The 21,183-nt window shown below is 41.4% G+C and overlaps 1 protein-coding gene across 8 annotated transcripts in view; it reads right to left on the minus strand.

Moving 5' to 3' along the window:
- The window catches only part of LOC106945570 (SH3 and multiple ankyrin repeat domains protein 2), a 127,752-nt gene that overhangs the window by 96,741 nt on the left and 9,828 nt on the right, over positions 1 to 21,183 (minus strand). For all 8 annotated transcript variants that reach the window (XM_015029336.1, XM_015029334.1, XM_015029330.1 and 5 more), the window contains exons 4-8: positions 20,763 to 20,914; positions 19,606 to 19,773; positions 17,393 to 17,509; positions 12,000 to 12,077; positions 1,656 to 1,722 (exon numbers count right to left, since the gene is read on the minus strand). In XM_015029336.1, the coding sequence (XP_014884822.1) occupies positions 1,656 to 1,722; positions 12,000 to 12,077; positions 17,393 to 17,509; positions 19,606 to 19,773; positions 20,763 to 20,914 (582 nt within the window). The remainder of the gene's footprint in view (positions 1 to 1,655; positions 1,723 to 11,999; positions 12,078 to 17,392; positions 17,510 to 19,605; positions 19,774 to 20,762; positions 20,915 to 21,183) is intronic.

A 21,183-nucleotide genomic window follows, 5' to 3' on the forward strand; every position in this document is an offset into this window, starting at 1 on the left:
GTGGTGGGTGGGGGTGATGTGGGTGGAGGTGATGTGGGTGGAGGTGATGTGGGTGGGAAAGATGGAGGGTGGAGGTGATGGAGGTTGGAGGTGATGGAGGTTGGAGGTGATGGTGGGTGGGGGTGATGTGGGTGGAGGTGATGTGGGTGGAGGTGATGTGGGTGGGAAAGATGGAGGGTGGAGGTGATGGTGGATGGAGGTGGAGGTGATGGAGGGTGGAGGTGATGGAGGTTGGAGGGTGGGGTTGGCGGTGATGTGGGTGGAGGGTGAAGGTGATGGAGGGTGGGGGTGGCGATGGGTGGGGGTGATGGAGGGTGGAGGTGATGGAGGGTGGAGGTGCAGCTCGTTTGGGTCTGAGTCTCTGGGTCTCGGGTCCTGAGAAATGAATCTTTGGGTTGAAATGGACGGCAGGAGGTTCTGGTCGGGACGCGCTCGCTCCAACAGCTGCAGAGAAGTTTTGGTCATGTTCCACTTTCATCGGGTCGCTGCTGCTGATGAGGTCAACAATGGCAGGATTACATCTTCAGATTAGATTACTGCCTCCCTCAGACTCATCGTTCTCTTCCCTCCATCGTCTACTTTTTATTTATTTGTTTGTTCTTCTTTTCTCATTTTCTCTAATCCCTGAACCGTCTCTGTGGCAGTAGAACCGGGTCGGCGGCGCTCGGTTCTGATCCAGGACCAGGAGTTAACCTGAACCAACTAGCTGATCATTTCCTGAGTTTAACAGGCAACAAAACGAGACCGACTGCAGCTCAGTCCTCCAACCGGTCAAGCAGCTCAGCGCAGTAACATAAGGACAACCGTCGCCATGGAGATTCACCAAGCATCAGTAGTCTTACAGATTTAAGTCAAAGTCTCAAACTCGACTTCAGACTCGACTTTTTAACTTAAAGACTTGAAACTTGACTTGGACTCGTGGACACTGGTTTGGAGTCAACCTGGCTACGTAAAGCAACATTTTATCAGATGTTGAGACTTCGCCTGGCTGCAACAAACAGGAAGTAGAGGTGGAAAACTAGCATGAACTGCAGATGTGAGAAAAACTGAGAGTTCTTCCATTTTTCAGTTTCATGCCTCTGGTAAGGCACAGACCCAGCAGTGGGTGGCAGCATTTGCTACATCAGAACTTATTCAACACATTTGTTTCCATCTATTCTTTAGCACAATAACTCAGCTCAAGGCAGCGTGAAAATCTCTTTCTCAAACTGAAGATATCAAATATTGCCATTTAAATAAAAAGCATTGATTGAAACACCACTAATTGAATAAACAATGGTGACGTTTGGTTGCTAAGAGAAGGACTTCTTTTGCAGATCCGTGTTAAAAAATCCCAACCAGCTCTACAGCTTCACATCCAACCAGAGCGCATTTCCACACAACAACTGAATGAAATAAAACCTGATTTAATCAGTTCCTGCAGGACAAACATCCCTCATCCTAACGCCCAGGGACTCCTGGCCAAATCAGCGCCGGGATTGTCCTGGTGCGAGGATAAACTTTCGTTCCCACGGCAACACACTGATAATCCAGCATGGGGATTATAAAGGAAAGTCATTAAAGAGGATGAAAAGATCGGGGGATTTGAAATGTATCCGGAGTGAGATTGAGGAAGAGAGACTCGGCAGGGACAAAATGGAACGATCTGGACTCACCTATATCAGAGTCTTTGTGGTTCTTGATGAGTTCGGCGAGCTCAAAGTTTCCTGCAATAATGGCCACCTGCAGAGGAAAACAAGAAGCCATGAGGGGTTTCATCAGACAGAACATTTTCAGTCCCTTCAGGTTTAAGATTTATTGAAAAATAAACGTCAAACTCAAATTTTCTGATTTAAAACTCGATTTATTTCATCTCCACATCTACAGACTGCGCACTAAAACATGGATATTTCTGTCTAACTCTCTACCTGCCTTTTGGAATGAGTCATGCTATGGGCCTGATCACCATAGCAACCAGTGCTCAAGCTTTCTGAGTCTTCCTGTTTCTTATAATAACCCATCATCTGATAAGTCCTAACTAAAACAGGGATGTTTGGTTTTCAGGAGTTTACAGAAAATAACATTTAATCTGCTACAGTCATTTAATTAAACTATTCTGGCTCATAATCCCATCCATCACTCTATCAACCTTCCCTCCATACAGGACCTATAGAGGTCAAGGGTCAGGAAAAGGGCAGCCAACATCTCTGCAGACCCCACACATCCTGGATACATCCTGTTTAGGTTTTTACCTTCAGGTGGCGCTACAGAGACAGTTTCTTCCCTCAGTTTGTTTCTCCATTCCCAGATCCAAAACATTTATAAACATGGAGAATAAAAGTGATTCTTTATTTTTTTTGTTTTTAAAGTCAAAGTTATGAATTTTGAAAACAACTCTACGATTCATTTCAGACGTTTTGGCTTCAGCTCCACTGCAGGACATGACATGGATGCAGAATCAGCAAAGTGACTAAATAAATCCACAAAGGCACAAAAGTCACTAGTCAGAGTGCAGCGCCCCCTCATGGTGGCTCTTTTGCTTCTTTTTCTCCCACTTTATTAATTTTCTTTTTTTGCCCATCTGAAAAAAAGGCTGGTATGTTAGGTGCAATTATTTTCTAAGTATGGTAAAATAATAATAATAATAATAATAATAATAATAATAATAATAATAATAATAATAATAATAATAATAACCAGTTTATTCCTTATTAGTCTTTCCTGTACAGTCTGGGTGTTTTTGCATCAGGGATATAGGATCAGTGTGAGCAGTGCTTGTCCACCAGGAGGCAGTAGAGAGGCACCAAACATTTGGACTCAGAGGTTCTGTGCTGACATGCTCAGCAGAACCAGGAGGCTGAAAGAACTCCAGGCTCAGGCAAAGATCATCTCAAAACAGACCGGTCCTTTATAATCTGTGTGCTGCACACACACACACACACACACACACACACACACACACACACACACCCCTCATGGGAAACCCAGAAGCATTACATAAGAAAGCCTGCTCTGATTCGTGGAGAGTCGGACAGCAGGTGCCATGAACGCGTCCGTCTCTGCAGGATTAAAAACCTGAACGTTGGTTCTGAGGAAACGGAGAACTAAACGAGGTTTTCCATCAACGTGATGCTTCCTGAGCGTTTATCCAGCTGTAAAACAAAAGGCCTCCTCCAAAATAAAAAGCATGTTAATAAATGTATATTTTTAGCTTATTCCGGGAGGAACATCTGTTTCTTCAGAAGCGGGTGGGGGAGGGGACGGATGCTGGATCTCCCACTCATTCGGAGGATCTCCCAGAGCTCATGCCACCGAGTGTGACGAATCAGTGACTGCTGCTCTGCAAAGAGAAGGCCTCGAATCCACAGGAACCCACCAGCTTCAGCTCACATGGACGGTTTCCTGCAGCATGTCACAAAACGACTTCATCCCATAAACATTCACCGCTCCGTTACTTTAACTTCACCTGAATCCACCGGCTCTGGATCAAAGGGTTCAGATTCAGCTCAATGGTTCATTTGATCCCTGGAATATTTTCAGCTGTTAAACTGAAACAGATCCAGTCACATTCATCCTGAACCAGGAACTGAGCGGATTTTCTCCAGAGACCAACTATAATCACATATTATCCACCAATAAAGTTTAGAGACGCAGAATATTCATATACATTCAGATTCTGTCATTAATTTAATGAACAACTATTGAACAATAAAAGCAGCAAAACAGTCAGTTTACTCAGCTGCACAAACGCATCACTTCCTGCTCCAGATCCAAGTGTCCATAAAATCTGTTTTCTGAAAATGGTGATTAACTGTAAAAATAAAGTTGAAGTAATAAAACAGGAAATCCTGACTTGTTTTTTATTCTGATGTTTTAGAGTCCAACTGCTTCGGTTTTAAATCTGGCCGCCTGTGGAAAACAAACCATTTTAAAAACAATAATTATTTTCACCTGAGCACCAGGAGCATCCTAACGTTTATTGCTTCACAGCTTTTGACCCATCATTTACTTGCAGCATATTAAAAATGAAAATAACAAATCCATGAAAGAATTAAATGATTATCTAGACGAAATGAAAGCATGGTTGCATCCTGACTGTTTTTGCTTCTTTTTCTATTTATAGAAAATAAGAGACGTCTCAGTCGCTTTAATCCAAATCCAGTCCGTTTGGTGAAGTCCGAATGCTAATCGAACCGTAGATCGCCTAAAAAGCAGGAAGTGGACTACAGTGCAGGGCATTCTGGGTAAAGACAACCAAAGCTAACGTGCTAGCCAAGCGAAGGAGAAATCCTCCAACCGCCAAAATCCTTCTCCTAAAATCTGACGCCTCCATCTTGTTTCCATCTGGTGAAGAAGGAAGTTGCTCTCAGTGTCTTCAGAGGTTCTTGTGTCATTTCCTTCAGGGGTTCTTGGTGCAGCGCCCCCACAGGCCAGGAGGGGAACAGGTTGGTTTGACTCAGAACCACAGCAGCTGGAGGTGGAGCAGATGATGAAGGGACACAAATCCCTCTGTCACTAATGTGTTAATATTTTAGTCTGAAGATAGAAATGTAAGCTCAGCTAAGGTTACTGTGAAGCACTGAAACAGACTTTTGTCTTTGAAACCACCACTGAATTCCTGTAAACTCATCTCCACTGAAACACAAAGCCCAACACAACTAAACCAGAGCAGCAGGGGGCACTCTCAAGTCTCTTTTTAGCAGCGAGTGATCAGCAAGCTGCTAACCAATGAGCTGCAGGAAACACAATTTATCTCTCATTATCATCCTGCCGCCCACAATCAACACCACTACTGCCATGGCCGCCCCCACATCCATTCTCTTCCTGGTCTCCGCTGGTTGTCAGGGAGACAAATGGTTGTGTATAACAGGAAGGGGGTAAAGATGTGGAGGAGCTTTCAGAGACACTTTCAGCCAAGTGGAACACCAGAGAGGAGCAAAAGGTTCTTCAGAGGAACGAAGGAAACTACAGGTCAATACAGACTGGGATTACACTGGAAAACTCATCAGAACATGATGGATCAACTCAACATGCATCTAAAAGTTTTCTAAAGAAACAAAAGATTATCAGCTGATCCATCATCGAGTCAAATAAACCGGACTATAAAGAATCAACAAACAGCTTCACCAGGAAATGTTAATATATTGTTTCTACTGCTGCAGGCTAATAAGATCATGCATTACTGCAGTAAGTACATAAAATGGTTCCACATTCATAAGCAACGTAATGTCTAAAGACCCAAATATTTCCACCTAATCTTAGACAAAATTTCAGATTTGACCATAAAACATAATTTTTTTTATAGCTGAGCTTCCTGCAGCTTCATTTAATGTTTAATTTGCTAAAAAGGGAAAGAAAAGCTGTAAATCTGAAGAAATATTTACATATTTAATGCTCTGGGAGGAAAAGAAACATCGTTTTTATCTGAAGTGTCATGGGATCTCAGAGCGCCGCTGTCTCCGTGGTGACAGCGACTTCCTGCACAGCCGGAGGGAGCCGGTTGGGTTGGCAACAGAAACATGTCAGCCAGGAGCGCCTGAAGGCAGCACCGGATCACGCTCTCCAGGATGCCGAGCCGAGTTGACAGCAGGTCTCTGGGGAGTTGGAGCGAGTTTATCTGAAGAAGACGACAGAACTCAGTGGAAACAATCCGTCCATCCAGAACCACCGCAGGTCCAGATGAGTCCAGATGAACCGTTCAGTTCCTCATGTCACCGATCAGTCAGCGGTTCTGATCTAGTTCTTCTGCCACCTCTCTGTCTGCTTCTGGTGGCTCACCTCCCATAAACGGTAAATAAACTGAATTTATAAACTGGTTTCTAGTCAAACTGACCAATCAAAGCTCCAGAGTCACGTTCACCCATAACGACACATTGATATGCTGATTGATCAGCAACGTGGGGAGAAGTGCCTTATATGAGGCACTTCCACATCCATCCGGGTCTGAACTCAAAACTCACTTCAGAAGGATTTCTGTCTGCTGCAGGTAAGCCACTGACTGTGTCAACTACTCACAGAACCCCACCTCAGTAACTTCCTAACTGTCCCTTTAAGGCTTAGACTGGGAGCGACAGAGTGGGAACAGAAAAGGGAGAAATGTGGAGAATGGAGGAATGTTTTGATGAAAATGGAGACATTTGGTTTTTAAAGGTTGAAGAGATCAGAAAGATCCACAGATCAGACTGGAGAGATGAGAAACACAACATGAAGAGCCGCTTTGTCGAAATCTATAAAAGTTTCACATCAAGAAAACAAAGAACTCAGAGAAAACAGCTGAATTTGTGTTTTGCTCTGGTTTTCCTTTTCTGTTGCCTTAAACAATACATCTTTTAAAGAGCGCCGAGAAACACACACACACACACACACACACACACACACACACACACTTTTCCACAGATGCTGAACTGAGACATGATGTTATCAGATGGCATGGCCGCCACACGCCCACAGGCCTTGCAGGGAGCGCCTCATTCAGCCGTGGCAGCAAAGCGTTTCAGGAATCGGCTCCAGTTGTTGGTTTGGCTCCTAATGATGGAGCCATCAAACCGATTTCCTCTTCAGCTGAGAAACATGCAGAGCGTTTGCTCCATATGAATACAGACATGAACTGAACTCCAGCCTTCAAAACGTCGTCCAGCTGCATCAGATCTGGGCTAAAAGCCCCACCACCTTCATCATGGCAAATCTGGCAGTTTTGGTTGGAAATGATGCATCTTCCATTGTTTTCAGAAACGCAAATCAGACTCTACACTAATGAAAAGATGTCACATGGACATTATGGATATATTGAATATTATGGGCATTTAAGCCTCAACAGCTTCATCCAAGGCATTTTAAATTATAGTGTTGGACCAACAGTCCAACACTATAATTATAATTACCTTAAAAGGGACTTATTATGCTTTCTTTTAAAGAGGTTAGGAAAGGTTTACAGGCTATAAAGTCATATTAATTATATATATTTTAAACAAAAGCATTCTTAGATAATGAGATTTTAGTCTCTGCTCAGTTCTGCCTATTTTCAGAATGAGCGCCGTCACTTTAATGCATATCAGTACTGGTGGCCACGCCCCCAACTCTGTTTACACGTATACATGTGAAAATGGCTGCACATAGATGCACAGTTACACAGCAGCACAGGTTTTTGAAATGGCTCGTTTTCCAGACACCAAAAGAAGAGACCCAAATGGAGAAACAAAAATGTGCAAATTGTGAATTTTGGTATGAATGTATAAACGAATGAAAATATAAACATTTTTAATAACCAGACAATTTCAAACTGCTGTAAGTTTGCACCTGGGCTTTAAGTAAACTTGATTTATTTTTAATCTTTGTCGTCTAACTCGTATTTGTAACTGTGAAGTTAATTAGATTTTTCCTTAAAAAGCTCATAACTGTCACATTTGTTTCAAGCACATCTAGAGAGCCGTTTCTGAACAAAGGAAAACACGTTTTCTCAGTTTAAAGCTGCTTTCCTTTCATCGTTTAACGTATTTTCACCATGATAGGTAGTTAATTTGTGTGTTTGAGCTTCTTTCTGTTGTTTTGCTGAGGTACGGCAGTGTGGGTGGGAATGTGTGTTCGAGCTCTCTGTCTAGATGCATTCCTGTTTAGAGTTATGTAATGTTTCTGCTCTGATATTCAGGATTTTTCAAAATGCAAATAAAACTGAGATGAAGCATTTGAAGAGGATGACCTTTTAATGCATTCAAATTTATTGGAGCAGCGGCTTGAACCCAATTTATTCTACCGTGTTGTGGTTTCTAATTCCAATGATATTTAATTACTTCTGACCTGTTTTATTGATGTCACCTGCTCTCTTGTCTGCTGTTTTATTCCTATAAATATTTAGTTCATTTTTTTTCTGCATCGTAAATTCTCGAGATCAACAGATTAAACATCCTTTAGAAATGTAAAAGCTACGAGAACTGAACCAAATCAACTATGACGATGAAACTGGAACAACATCAACAATTCCCATCAGTCTGTGAGATTTTAAGACCATCTGAACTCCATCATTCTGCAGAGAGAAAAGGTTGAAGGAAAACAAGATGGCAGACAGCAGGACGTCTGGCAGCACAAACTCCTCCAGCTCGGTGGTGGAGGGATGATGATGTGGGCTGGTTTTCACGCATTCAGCAGGTTTTGACCTCCACATGGAAAAGTGACTCCATCAGTCAGACAGATGAAGTTTGGTCCTAACTGGGTCATCAACAAGACAATGATCCCACCGGAATGGCCTAGTCAAATTCCACACCTCAAACCAAAACCTGCCTGAACTACAGGGAAGCTGGAAAGAATCTGGGATCTTCAGTGATTTTCTACATGAGGTCAAAGTTCAAAGCTTGATCATATTTATCATATCCTAAAGTTGAACCATAAAACTAGAAGCCACTTCAAAACAGTCAGAAGATGTAAAATAAATTAAACCATGGATGTCAAGGAAACCACATGAAAATGTTTCCAAAAGCTTTTTTTTATTATTTTTTATTAATTTGCAAGAAAAATAATGAATAAATGGACCTGGACATGACCCTGACCGTATCGTCCTCTGAGCTGCAGGACAGTCTCAGCTTTTAAAAGTCCTGAAGCTCAGATTCCTCTGGTCTTTACCTGTTTCAGCTTCCTGCTCTTCCATCTGTAAAACAGGCATAAACTTGTTGGATTCGGCTCTGGGCTTCATGTGTAGGAGGAGAGTGCAACAATGATAAAGATAGTAAGTGCAAGAGAGCGATTTTTTTCCTCCACTCAACAACAAGTGAGAGTCCAACACGTTTAGTGGCTGCTTGATGTTCAGCCGCTGAGCCTGCTGTCAGGAAAATAACGGCTGTTTGTTTCTCTTCTGCAACAGATTTCTACTTGGCCGCCCAGTTAAGCTGAACGTCCTCACTGCTGAGGGACAGCAGCTGCTGGGTCTTATTGTCAGCAATCTTTGGCTTTTGTAGGGAAGGAAATCATCTCACTATCACAGAGAATCGCTTTGCTTTAAAAAGCAGTGCAGCGATAAAAGAAGCGTGTTGCATAATACTTAACAACAACAGCTTTGATTTACCAATAGATCCAGTTAAGTGAAAAATCTGAGAGAAACTCCAACAACTAAACTCTGAGCCCACAGAATAAGTTCATTGGTGATGGTGTGCACCGCTAGCTGAAATGTTAAAGCACCATCAAAAATATTAGTTCTGTTAATGCTAAAGCAATACACCAACATGGTATTTAGCAGAAGCTAATGCTAAAGCACTAAATATAACCCTGCTAATACCAACCACGTCTCAATGATTTTATGAGCAAATTTGTCATTGCACACCTTCCTGTACGGTTTGCGCTTCAAGAAATTATTACAGAACTCATCTGGAAAAATGTATCTAGGGGACACTAGATGCTCTAAACATCTTCATTATCACCACAAACACTCGCACTAGCCAAAAAATTAGCTGCGCTGTCAGCTTATTAGCAGAAGTGTGTCCATCACTATCTACTGTATCATGCTGTTTTTATTTTAATTATGTAAAGCACTCTGAAGTGCCTTGCTGCTGAAATGTGCTATAAAAATAAAATTTGATTGATTGGTTGATACAGACATGAATATGCTTGGACTACAGATTCAGATTTCTAAGACTAAAACTGATCTGAGTCTATATTCAGTTTCAGAGATCTAGAAGGAAATCCAAATCAAATCACACAAGCTGACCCACATCAGGGCTCACCCTGTGTCTCTTGACTCAGCAAAGCCAAGAAACACATTTAAAAGCTGTGAGAAGACAGAGAGGACTGAACCCATAACCAAACAAAACACCTGCTGTTAGATCCCGGACGAGCCCCCAAATTATTACATCCTGAGATGATAAGCAGACAAGCCTGAGGGGGGCATCCTGACATCATGGGCATATTTACACTAGAGAAGCAATTTATCTGCATTAACACATCAGTATGGGTTCAGTAAATAAATGATATGAAGAACTGATGTTTATTTCCATCTTTCTGCTGTTTGTTTCTGGGCTGGGAGTAGACGGGGTCATGTGGTATTTGTTTGGTCATGTGACTGATGGTGAGGCAGAGCAGGTGTCAGCAGTGTCCTTGTCTTTTCCCACTGTTGTAAGTGTATGGAAACATACATATATATATAGTTTTAGTAAATATTGGATACTGGCCAGAACAGCATGTTAATAGCCCAGTGCATCCCTGATTTTCACCAAACTATACAGCCAGTTATAAGCTGCTTATGTTTCCTGTAAAGTGTCAAACTTCACAGTATCATGAAAACTTATTATTTTTTTCTAGATTTTGTTCAGTGCAGTTTGTTCACAGAAATCAAGCTCCAGGGAAACGGCTAAATTTAAGCCTCAGCTGTAGTCAGACTCTGACTAACAGTGATGTGATTTCAGTTCATCCTGCCCTCCCTCTCTGTGAAACGCTCAGCTAATGAAACGCTCCACTGGAGTGGATGTGGAGGACCTCGAGGACCCCGTGGGACTGCCTTTCGTAAATGCCTGCCTGGATAAGGCTCTTTTGTAACTTAGGCGTAGGTTATGAGTCAACCATATCAGTTGGAACTTAGTCCTTTGCAGGATTTTCCCCTCATAAAACATGCACAGCAGTGCAGGTTCACTCTGCATAAGGAGAAATCCTCAGTTTGGACCACAGATGTCAGATTAGACTCTTACAGGATGATAGCATGAAGTAAAATCACTCTGATTTTAACGTATTCACACAAACAAAACCAAAATGTAAAACATCAAATCTTTAATTTTAAGCAGAAGCAAACTTTTCTTTCTATTCCTGCTGAAACTTATTATTACAGATTTGGCTCAGCTTAATTAACTGGAAATAACATTTCCAAACATGTGAAAACTGTAGGAAACGTTTTCAGGCAGCTGACCACATCAGCCCCTTCAGGTCTTCTTGATTCTGCGATTGAGGAAATTCACACAAATGTTTCATAAAAATGATTAAAACCATTGGGTCTACGTTGACTGCCAACTCCCACCTGCAGGTGGCAGTATCTCTTACTTTTACTCCACTGCTGCCTCAGTTCTACTGATATGGAGCAACAAAAATCAAGCTAATTTCTTTATGTCCAGTCTGTCTGCTTATTTTTTGCATCTTTTTTCTTCTACATATAGATTTTGAAAGGGAAATGAGATAAGAATATTGCAAAATTTGTGGAGGGACTGCAAAACGTTCACTTCCTTGCCAACATAACCAGTACCACCATGAAGAGATGAGAAATGTTGTTCACTTCATCTGTCTGTGGTCATAATGTTATGCCTGACATGTTGTAGGGCCTGAAACTCGGCCCAGTGAAACTCTGATTTGGTTGCAGTCACCTCCAACTTTCTTAAAATAGCAGCATCAGTGCTCCTATTTTGGTTTTCAAACTTTTGAAATAAATGTCAGATTTCATCCGATGTTTGTGACAGTGTGACGCCGGCACAGCGGACAACCAGGTACCGATCTGCAGCGGAAAGTTTAGCAACATTTTCTGCAGAAATGTAATTTAAAACGTTTGTTTGCAGCAAAAAGAACATTTAATGTTTGCAGAAATAATTAGAGTGGCTCATGAACACGCCCTACGTGAAAACTTTGTTGTGCAACCCTGAGCATTCATGCACACACATTAAACTTTGGCGTGTTCATGTTTCATATTAGTGCACGGTGCGTTAGCTCTAAATCAAACATTTTCACGCTATTTCAATAAATTCAAGCGCATCAGAGTCGTCCTTTCTGCGCCCGACTGAAACGAATCCCAAAAAGACGGTCGGCATTTCACGCTCACTCGCTGCTCTCCTCCAAGACTTTAATTACAACATTTCCATTATTGGCCAAGAAAGCGTTTGCATCCTTGGTTGAAACTGACCTTGGCTGTTTCCCCACTGTTGCCATGGCAACAAATGAGATGAGGAGAATGTGCTGCTACTAAAAATGTTTTCCCCACACTCTAAAAGCTGCAATAAATCACCAAGAATTGGCTAAAAATAGCAGCAATTACTTTTTTTTATTTATTTATATTTCGCCCGTACCTGAAATGGAGTCTGGCTGTTGTAGTTCTTCACTTCCTTGTCAGCTCCACGGACCAGCAGCACTCTGGCACAGTTATCCTGAGAGGGAGAAAAGAAAAAAAACATGAAGTAAAACGAACCAGAAACCATCCTAAAGATCCGATTCCTGTAAGTTCTCCTACTTTGTTCTGGAAGAACAGCGATTATCTTCCAGTGACAGAGTTTCCCAAGAAGCCAGAGGAGCAGGAACAGGAAAGAGTGTTCAAACGTCTAAACATGTCATTACTAAGTGAGAGGCAGCAGGAGCATGGACGACCTGCACCAGGAGTGGAGCTTCTTCTGCTTCAAGTGAATCTGTTGCTCCACTCCGACAGGAAGAGGGAGCGCGGGGAAGAGAGAGAAGAAGAGCGCTGGAGCGAGCTGAGGGGTTTGAATCTGCTGCACATCTCGCCCACAATGTGCTGCACCACGCATGCACCGCGCTCACATACATGAATATAAATACTTTTTTTAGAGCCACAATGAGCTGTGGAGAGTTGGCAGGAGAATCACAAACTGAAGCACAGCCATGATCTGAGCAGAGCAGTCAGCTCCTTCCATACGTTCTGCCATGAGAAGCTTTCCCTCCTCATTTAAAACCAGATCCTCCGGGTTATTTTTACCCGTTCACCTGGACGGCAGCCAGTCCTCCAACACGCTGTCCTTTCTCCTCAGAAACGCTCAGAAATGAGAATCACTCCGGACAAATGGGAGCAAAGCTGTTTGTAAAATTAATTAAAAGAGGAGCAGAAACAAAGATGGAGGGATCTGAGTGAGAAAGGTCAGAGCAGAAAGGTTCACGATTCTCCCTGGAAACTTCGATACCATGGAAACTCCTCCTGGGTTGATGGGCGTCACTTTGATTTCCTGTTTTCTGTCAGGAAAAAACTTTAAAAATGATTCACCAAAAACTAAAGATCACCCAACGGTTCAGTTAGGAGCCTCAAACAGAAAGGGAAAGTCCTTCACAAAGATACCCAGCTGGATTTAGGTCTGGACTTTGACTAGGCCATTCTAACCCATGAAGCTGCTTTGCTCTGGCTGTAAGTTCAGGATGGTTGTCCTGCTAAAAGGTGAAGCTCCACCCCATTCTCAGGTCTTCTGCAGCCTTTCATCAATCTAGGAAGGGGTCAAAGGTCGTCTACACTCCATTTGGACGACATTTTGGACTTTAGGTTTCTTGTTTTTCTGTCCCAGCAGATCCAGTCAGGGTCAGCATGAGCAATGTTCAGAGAAATTACCAAAAAAAACCAAAAGTTCAGAAACCACAGGCATCAGAGAGCAGGGCCAAAGTCATGAAAGGACGATTTGAAAAAGACCAAACAAAACAAGATAATGGGTGAAAAGCTAAAAACAAACTTCATGCAAAGTTGTTCTCTTAAAAAATAGAACAAAAAAAGACGTGTAACGAAGTCCTTCAGTCAGACGAGACGTTTGACCACAAAACAAGATAAATCAGCACCGACTCTTCATTTCAGCCGGTCGGCACGGCGCCGATGATGGACCAGGGAAACTCACTGGTTTTAGTTTTTAAATGTCAGAAATTGTTGTTCATATTTCTCATTTAAAAAGATGAAAGTAAAAAAAGTGAGAAGGGAAAATCTGTTTTTCATTTAGTTGCCCAATATCTGTTCACATACAGATTTTCTATAAACAAGCCAAAACATCACCTTTACTTTGTTAAACATTCATGTTTGACATTCTGGATTAACTGAGAGAAATATGGTGATTAATAAAAATAATCACAGAGCGGATCAACGTGGAGCAGGTTTACCTAAAAACAACAGAACTCTCCTCAGTCCAGCTTTATGTTTTTATCAAGTTGCATCGAATGAATCTCAGTTTTGGGGATTTTTCTCACACAGATATGAGAATAATTTATCTGAAAAGTTTCTGCCAGCAGCTCATTTTCAGTCATGACTGTTAAAATTACAGTTAATCCTTTATGACTGATCAGCAGGAGAACTGAGCCAGTATTATATTTTGACTCTTTACTGGTTTTCAACAGATATTTTAAGTTGCTGAGATTTGAAAGCATCAGAGGGAATCTCTTCTTTAAAAGCCAAACTGAGAGCAGCGAGTTAAACGCTCTGATGAGCTGCAGCACAAACGACGCTGACCTGCAGCCAGAGGCTTCAAAGACCAGCTGCAGGTCAAGTGGCGTTTGGAGTGGGATACAGGGACTTTCACAGCTCGGTGTGAAAGTCTGACCAGTTCCTCACATCAAGAGAGCCGCCTCCAAACTCTCTGATAAATGCCGACATTTATCCTAAATAAATGTCTTGGATTTTTCATCTGGAAAGAGTCACAGATATAAACTCTGTCTGGGAAAAGACAAAAAAAAAAAAAAGAGTTTCTGATCAGGTCTTCAGAGAAATGCTGACTCTGTTTCCAGAACCAGAAAATCAGGATTGAAAGTCTGTTTGCTGGCAAATAATCTGATAAATGAGCTGCTTTAAACAGTTTCTTTATTTTCCTTTATTATCCTTTAAGCTCTTTGTGTGTGAATGAGCCTTATATGAGTGGACCTGTGTCGGCTCAGAGGAGTGATTGTTTATCATATCCCATTAAATTTCTTTCCAAGATATAAAAGCATCAATTACTAGAGGATAGATTTTAAAAGATGACACATCTTGATTTGCTTTTATTCCTGAATAATTAAAGGATTATTTTCTTTTCTGTCATCTCAGCTGCTTCACACTCAACTTTTACTTCCTGGAAACTCGTAGAGCAAAACCAGCTAAATGGATTAGATGAACAGGAGCTTATAATGTGTGGGTGGTCATTATCGGAGTTATACTTTCATATGGATATGATGAAAAGATTAGCATGAGATACAAAGCAGAGCGCTCTTTACATTGAACTTCAGCTGTTCACAGCAATTAGAGGAAGAAAGACTTTCCTCCTGGGATCGGCTGAACTGCACCGCCTCAAACATCATCAATACTAGCAGGGACAGTAAATAATTCGTCTCCTGGGAAGAAGAAATGGAGCGGAGCAGAAAGAAAGGAAGCTGAGCTAAATGAGTTAAAGCTCTCAACTCTGCAGTTTCATTCTGTTCTGGTAGAAATCACGGCCGCTGGTCTGAGAGGAGCTCAGGTTTGTCAGAACGCTGAACTGAACAATGAGGAACATGGAGGAAACGCAGGTCGTCTCCATCAGGGGCTGCGAGTTCGGATCCTGCAAAGGAGTCTGTTCTGTGAAGCTAACCGCTAGCTAACCGCTACAGGAGCCGTTTAAAAGTTAAAATTATCTGCAACAGTTTGTTATTTATCCTGTCATAAGAGGGAAGAGTGGAGGTTCATTTTCTGAAGACATATTTTTTTAAACCTTGTTATTCATTCATTTCTAAATGCCAGCTTCAAAATAAATATCTTATTAGCAAGACAAAGATTAAGTTCAAAACTAACCAAAATATTTCTAATCAATAGGGCTGTGTAATAATATCGATTTTGCGATATACATCGATATTTTCTTTCCTAGAAAAAAATCGATATTCATCCGCAAGTATCATAACATCCAACTGTCACCTGTCTCACTCACTGCTGCTTCGCCGGGAGAGTGATTGGGTCATCAGGCTTAGAGTGATTCCTTCAGATGTTAAGTGTCAAGGTTAAAAAGGTATCAAACTATTCAGAGCAGGGTACTTGGTGGACTGTATTTACTTTACAAATGCATGTAAGCTACAGTTTGTACTGTTTCAATTAAAAGAAACATGTTTAACATGTTTTCTCACCACTTCTTTGATTCATTTTGTCCAGCTGTCGATAAGTTTGTGTCCATGTCCAACCAGAGCCAGGTATTGTGTAGTTGGTGCTTTTAATCAGTTTTCAGTTAAATTAATTCAATCCAACTCTAGAACAGTCACAAAGTGTCACCAAAATACGCTGTCCCTCTAAAATCTTAAAGAAAATCGCAAAAGTGTATTGAATTGTATTGTTTGCTGAATATTGCAATATATATCATATTGTGCGCAGAATATCGTGTATTGTATCGTATCATATCGTGAGATTATTGTATCACTACAGCCCTAATAATCAAACTAAATATTTACAGACTGAATAATTACTCCTGAGCTAAATATTTAGCTAACATGCAAATTCACTTGCCGATAAGTGGAAGTGGACTATCAAAATAAAAGCTTGGTATTGCAGCCCACCATTTAAATTTATATAAAATATAAATTATTGCTGATGTCACTTCTTTATCATTGTTTCCTAGATCAAAATGTAATATTTTGTTTAGTATCTAAATATCTGTCTTCAGCTAACGACCTGAAACAGAATCAAGATTTTATAAAGTGGAACATCGCAGTCGTAACAAAAAGTAACAAAAAGCAAATTTGATGCTTTTCTGTTAAAATATTCACTTTATTGAGTTTAAATATGTGAACAGGAGCAACAGTTTCAGCTGTGATAGAAAAGAACAGTTTATATCAGCAAATACAGCAGGGTGAATAAAACGGATGAACGTATGAATGATGTCATGAAGGCAGAACCGAACCCAGAACAGGTTTCTGGTAACGATGAACAACAGGGGTCATATGTCGGCTCAGCGGTCCATCCAAAGGCCAGACGGAGAACCATCACGTTGAACATTTCTCTTATTGGGAATAATTCACTTCGAAGGATTATATCGTGAAATAACGAGCAGTCAGCGTCTTACCAGCATCAGTGGTACTTATGGTTTTTAATTAAGAATATGGATCAGAAATCTGAATTTGATACAAAGTTTTGGACTAAATATGAAGTGACAGCGGACAAAAATGTACACATGCAAAAGCCTTCAAATAAAAAAAGAAATATTCTCATACTGAAATATGAATTTATATTCAGAAATCGTGTCAAAGTAAAACTAAAGAATCAATCTGGATTTGTTCATGTTTCCGGCTCAAAAAAATGTTTTCATATTTATTTAATTTTCCCACCATTTTCTGCTGGAATCTGTATGATTTAGTGGATTCTATTATTGGAGCTGAAATGTTTCTAGTCACCAGGGAAACAGAGAGACGTCATAAGAAGCTCGTTTGATTTAAAGAGCAGGAAAAGGAGTTTTATCTCCTGACCACTTGTGGATGTGTTACATGAGAAAATGTCTTTTCTTTTAATGATTAATAAAGCTGATCAGGCTGGAAAGTTTGTCAAACAGTGATAATGAAAGTTTAGTTTTTTACTAAAAATACTGAATATTAACATTCTGCATCAAAGCCAGAATTTTTACCTTCAGGTCACTGCAAACTTCTCTTTCCAGCAGAAACGTCTATGATTGGTGGCGACAGGAAACCTGCATGTTTGTCGGCTCACCTCGTTTTTTTTGTTTGTTTTTGCCTGGTTGTTGTTTTTTCTGCTCACCTGGTTGTTGTTTTTTCTGCTCACCTGGTTGTAGAGGGCGCAGATGTGCAGGGCGGTGTTCCCCGAGGCGTTCTGGGCGCTCATCAGCGCTCCGTAGAACAGCAGATGCTCCAGATGCTGCACATGGCCATGGCGGCAGGCCTGCAAACACACACACACACACACACACACACACACACCCACACACGCACCCACACACACACACACACACAGCGGTGAGAGGATCCCTGCAGTGTGACGGCTTCACCACTAGATGTCAGTGTGGTGCAGAGGAGGAGAAGTGAAGCCAGGAGCAGCTGGTAGCCTCAGTTTGAACCCAGGAGCAGAAAGACGGAGTAAAGGACGTTAAAGAGAATCAAACCTGAAATAAAAACCTAACAGAGTCACAGAGGGAAACTCATCTGTCCAGACGTTTATTAAATACATTTATCTTTAAAGAAAATCCTGAATCTGTAGACTTTCTGACCTTTGAACTTGTTAGGTCTGTGTTTGCCCCTTGCCAAAAAAATCTTTATCAAATTCAAAATAGAAACTGAAATTAATTCTTCTCCATTGAGCCTCATGAATATTTTTCTGCATTTGAGAAAAACATTTCTAACTGAAGATCAAATGTTGATTTGAACTTGCAGAAAAAGTCAAAGTAAAACTTTTCCTGTTTGACTGTAATTTAATTAGGTTCTGTTTACATATATTTTTTATTTCTGTATATTTGGGCTGAACATTCTGCCACTTCCATGTTGCATTCACACAGTGTGGGACATTTGAAAATTCAAGTTTCAGATTCCATAAAAACGGTAAAATAACAAAACAGATATTAATGATCTCAGCTTCACATTTGACATAAATGTTGAATGTAAGGAAAACATCTTATTAGCAGGATCAGAGAAAACGAGGTAAAACAAGCAGCCTGCATCCAGCCTGAATGTTTTATTACACTTATACTTTTAAAAAGAGTCAAGGAGAAACGACCTGATGTGTTACAGGAAGTCCTGGGTAAGAATCTCTGATATGATTTTAGTGTTTTGTTTTCATCGGGTCGCTCTGCGTCTGATGTTTACACTTCTAAAGCTAAATATCACTTTATAACCTTTTTATAAAACAAAGTGCTTCAGCTGCAAATCACAGAGGAGATGAAAAGCAAGCAGACTTTAAAATGCACTGACGCATTGTGCAGACATTAAAAATGGATGTTGCTTATGTTGCAGGAAAAGTCATTAAGCCTGCAAACATAAGCAATATAAAAACAGCTGAGTTGCTGCTTGTTGTTGAGCTGATGCTCGGTCGTCATGGTGAATATGTCAGAGGTCTGGGAGATGAAGCTCCTCCATCTGAATTATACATCATGTTTTCATCATCAGTAAGCTTACGAACAATTAAAAACAAAACAGACATGAATGACACGTAAAAATGTGAAAACCCTGCGTGACGCTGCAAGAGAAATGAACTTTTCCTCTCCTCAGCAGAAAGTCTTTTCTGAGCGGACAAACTTTTCAGTTGAAGTTTGAGGAGAAACATTTCCTCTGAATATGAAGGTGAAGTGAGCGGCGCGCTGACCGCGAAGCGGCAGCAGCTTCTGCTTATCAGCTCTGAAACGGGACGGATGAGGAAGGCTGAGATTTTACAGCCTGACAGGGAGGAAGATAAGCAATCTGATGAATCCGAAGGCCAGAACACACACTTGACACACACTTTTCCAGTTTTTGCTACCTTGTGGGCCAAGTGAAAAAAATGCATGAGGCATGTTAGGAGAGCATCCCAAGCTGCTTTAGAGTGGTTTCCCATGCGGGGTCCGGCATTTTGGGCCCCACGACGTTGGTGTGCTCCCGTGCTCTGGACCCCGCACCGTAATATAAACAAGTACACACACCTGCACACACGCACACACACGTGAGTGTGTGTGCGTGTGTGCAGGTGTGCACACGTTAGTGTGTGTGCGTGTGTGTGTGTGTATGTAATACCTTGTGGGGACGATTTTCCTGACACATACTAAGCTGTGAAGACCAATTGCTCCTTGTGGGGACCGTGGGAAACCTTGTTTTTGGGTCAGGGGTCAGAGTTAGGGCTAAGGTATGAATTGAGTTTTGGTTGGTTAGGGTTCGGATAAGGGTAATGGTAAGGTTTAGGCTGTAGAGGTGAATGGAAGCCAATGGAAAGTCCCCACAAGGATAGTCACACAAACATGTGTGCGCGTGCAGGTGTGTGCGCGCGTGTGTGCAGGTGTGTGTGTGTGTGTGTACCTGGTGGACCTCGTGCCAGCCGTTCTCGTCCTGGCAGCAGACGGAGGCGTGCTGGCTGAGCAGCAGCTCGCAGCAGCCGGGGTCTCCGCCCGTCACCACGCTGTGGTAGAGCGGCGTCAGGCCGCGGCTGTCCTTGTAGTCTGGAGACGCTCCCAGCTCCAGCAGCGTCTGGATCCACAAACACACAACATTCCCATGTTTTATCATATCACTCACCTGGAAACACATCAACTGTGTTTTACAAGTCTGCTCACCCAGAAAATGTTTCTTAGAGACATTAACTCCACGTACAAAAACACAAAACATCCCAGGTTTTCTCTCCATCTGCATCAAAGTGAATATTGAACCAAACTTGATCTGAACCAAATGTTAACATTAAATTTACCATCCTGGTTTATGACATTTCTAATAAAAGTTTAAAGTCAGAAAAATCTGAAATGCTTCCGTTTGTTTCATGAAACAAAAACTCCTTAGAAAGAAATGACTAAAACAATCAGAGCTTCCAAAATAAGAGCGAACATAAATGTTCTGTAATGGGAGCCGTTTGCAAAGTTACACTCAAAAATCAACAGCTATAATTTGGTTATTTAGGTCATAAGAGGAAAAATGGGGTTTGATTTTATCAGTCATATTTTCACCATCATAATGTGTCATTTAAAAATGTAACAGTTAAACTGTGGGACAAAAAATATATATTTATATTCTATTCTAAATATTTTGTAAAATAATTAAAGTTAAGTTGATAAGTTACTGAGTTATCAATATGTTAAATATTTACATGATTAAAAATACATTCAAATATTAAAAAAACTAAATTGTTAGCTGTAAGCTAAATATGTAAATGTTCATTTTTAATATTTAAATTATTTATCTACATATTTTTTTTTAAAAAAACTAAATATTACAAACTGTGTTTAATTTGGAACTAAATATTTAGCCAACATTTAGTTTTGCAGTTAATTTGGAGCAGCCAGCTTCCTGCATGTCTGATCCACTGACATTTTAAAATGATCCATTTTTTTTCAGGGAAAACAGGAAAGTTTCTCATCTCACTGATCTGTCAGGAGAAAAACGTCCTGAGATGATCTGAGCCGAGCAGATTTAACGTCTGAATGATGGTTTTTAATCTTTAGAGGAGGAAGAGGGCGTTTCCTCACCATGAGGATGAGCTGGTTCTTGGCGCGCGCGGCTTTGTGGAGGGAAGTCAGGCCGTCCTTGGCCCTGAAGTCCAGATGAGCTCCTCCGTTCTTCAGAACCTTGATCATCTCCACGGCGTTGTCCAGCTGGGCCGCCGCCGTCAGCGGGCTCTCTGGAGGAGAAACACCATTCAGGGCAAATCCACTTCCTGCAGCTTCCAGCACCCAGACAGTAAAAGGTTTGTTTTCTAAAGCTCAGCGTGGGAGACGAGTTTACAGCGGCTCCAAAACTCCTGGGAGGAAGAGTGAGATCTGAACCGCAGGAGAAAACAGCTCAGCACCAAACAGGCAAAACAAGACGCACAGCAAGCCTGGAAACGAGGAAACGAGGAGGTCCTGCTGAGGAAGCAGAGGATTACAGAACTGGATGAGCGAGGGGTCA

Source organism: Poecilia latipinna, unplaced genomic scaffold (assembly GCF_001443285.1).
Source record: "Poecilia latipinna isolate Pla-1442-1.1 unplaced genomic scaffold, P_latipinna-1.0 Scaffold150, whole genome shotgun sequence".
Lineage (NCBI taxonomy): Eukaryota > Metazoa > Chordata > Actinopteri > Cyprinodontiformes > Poeciliidae > Poecilia > Poecilia latipinna.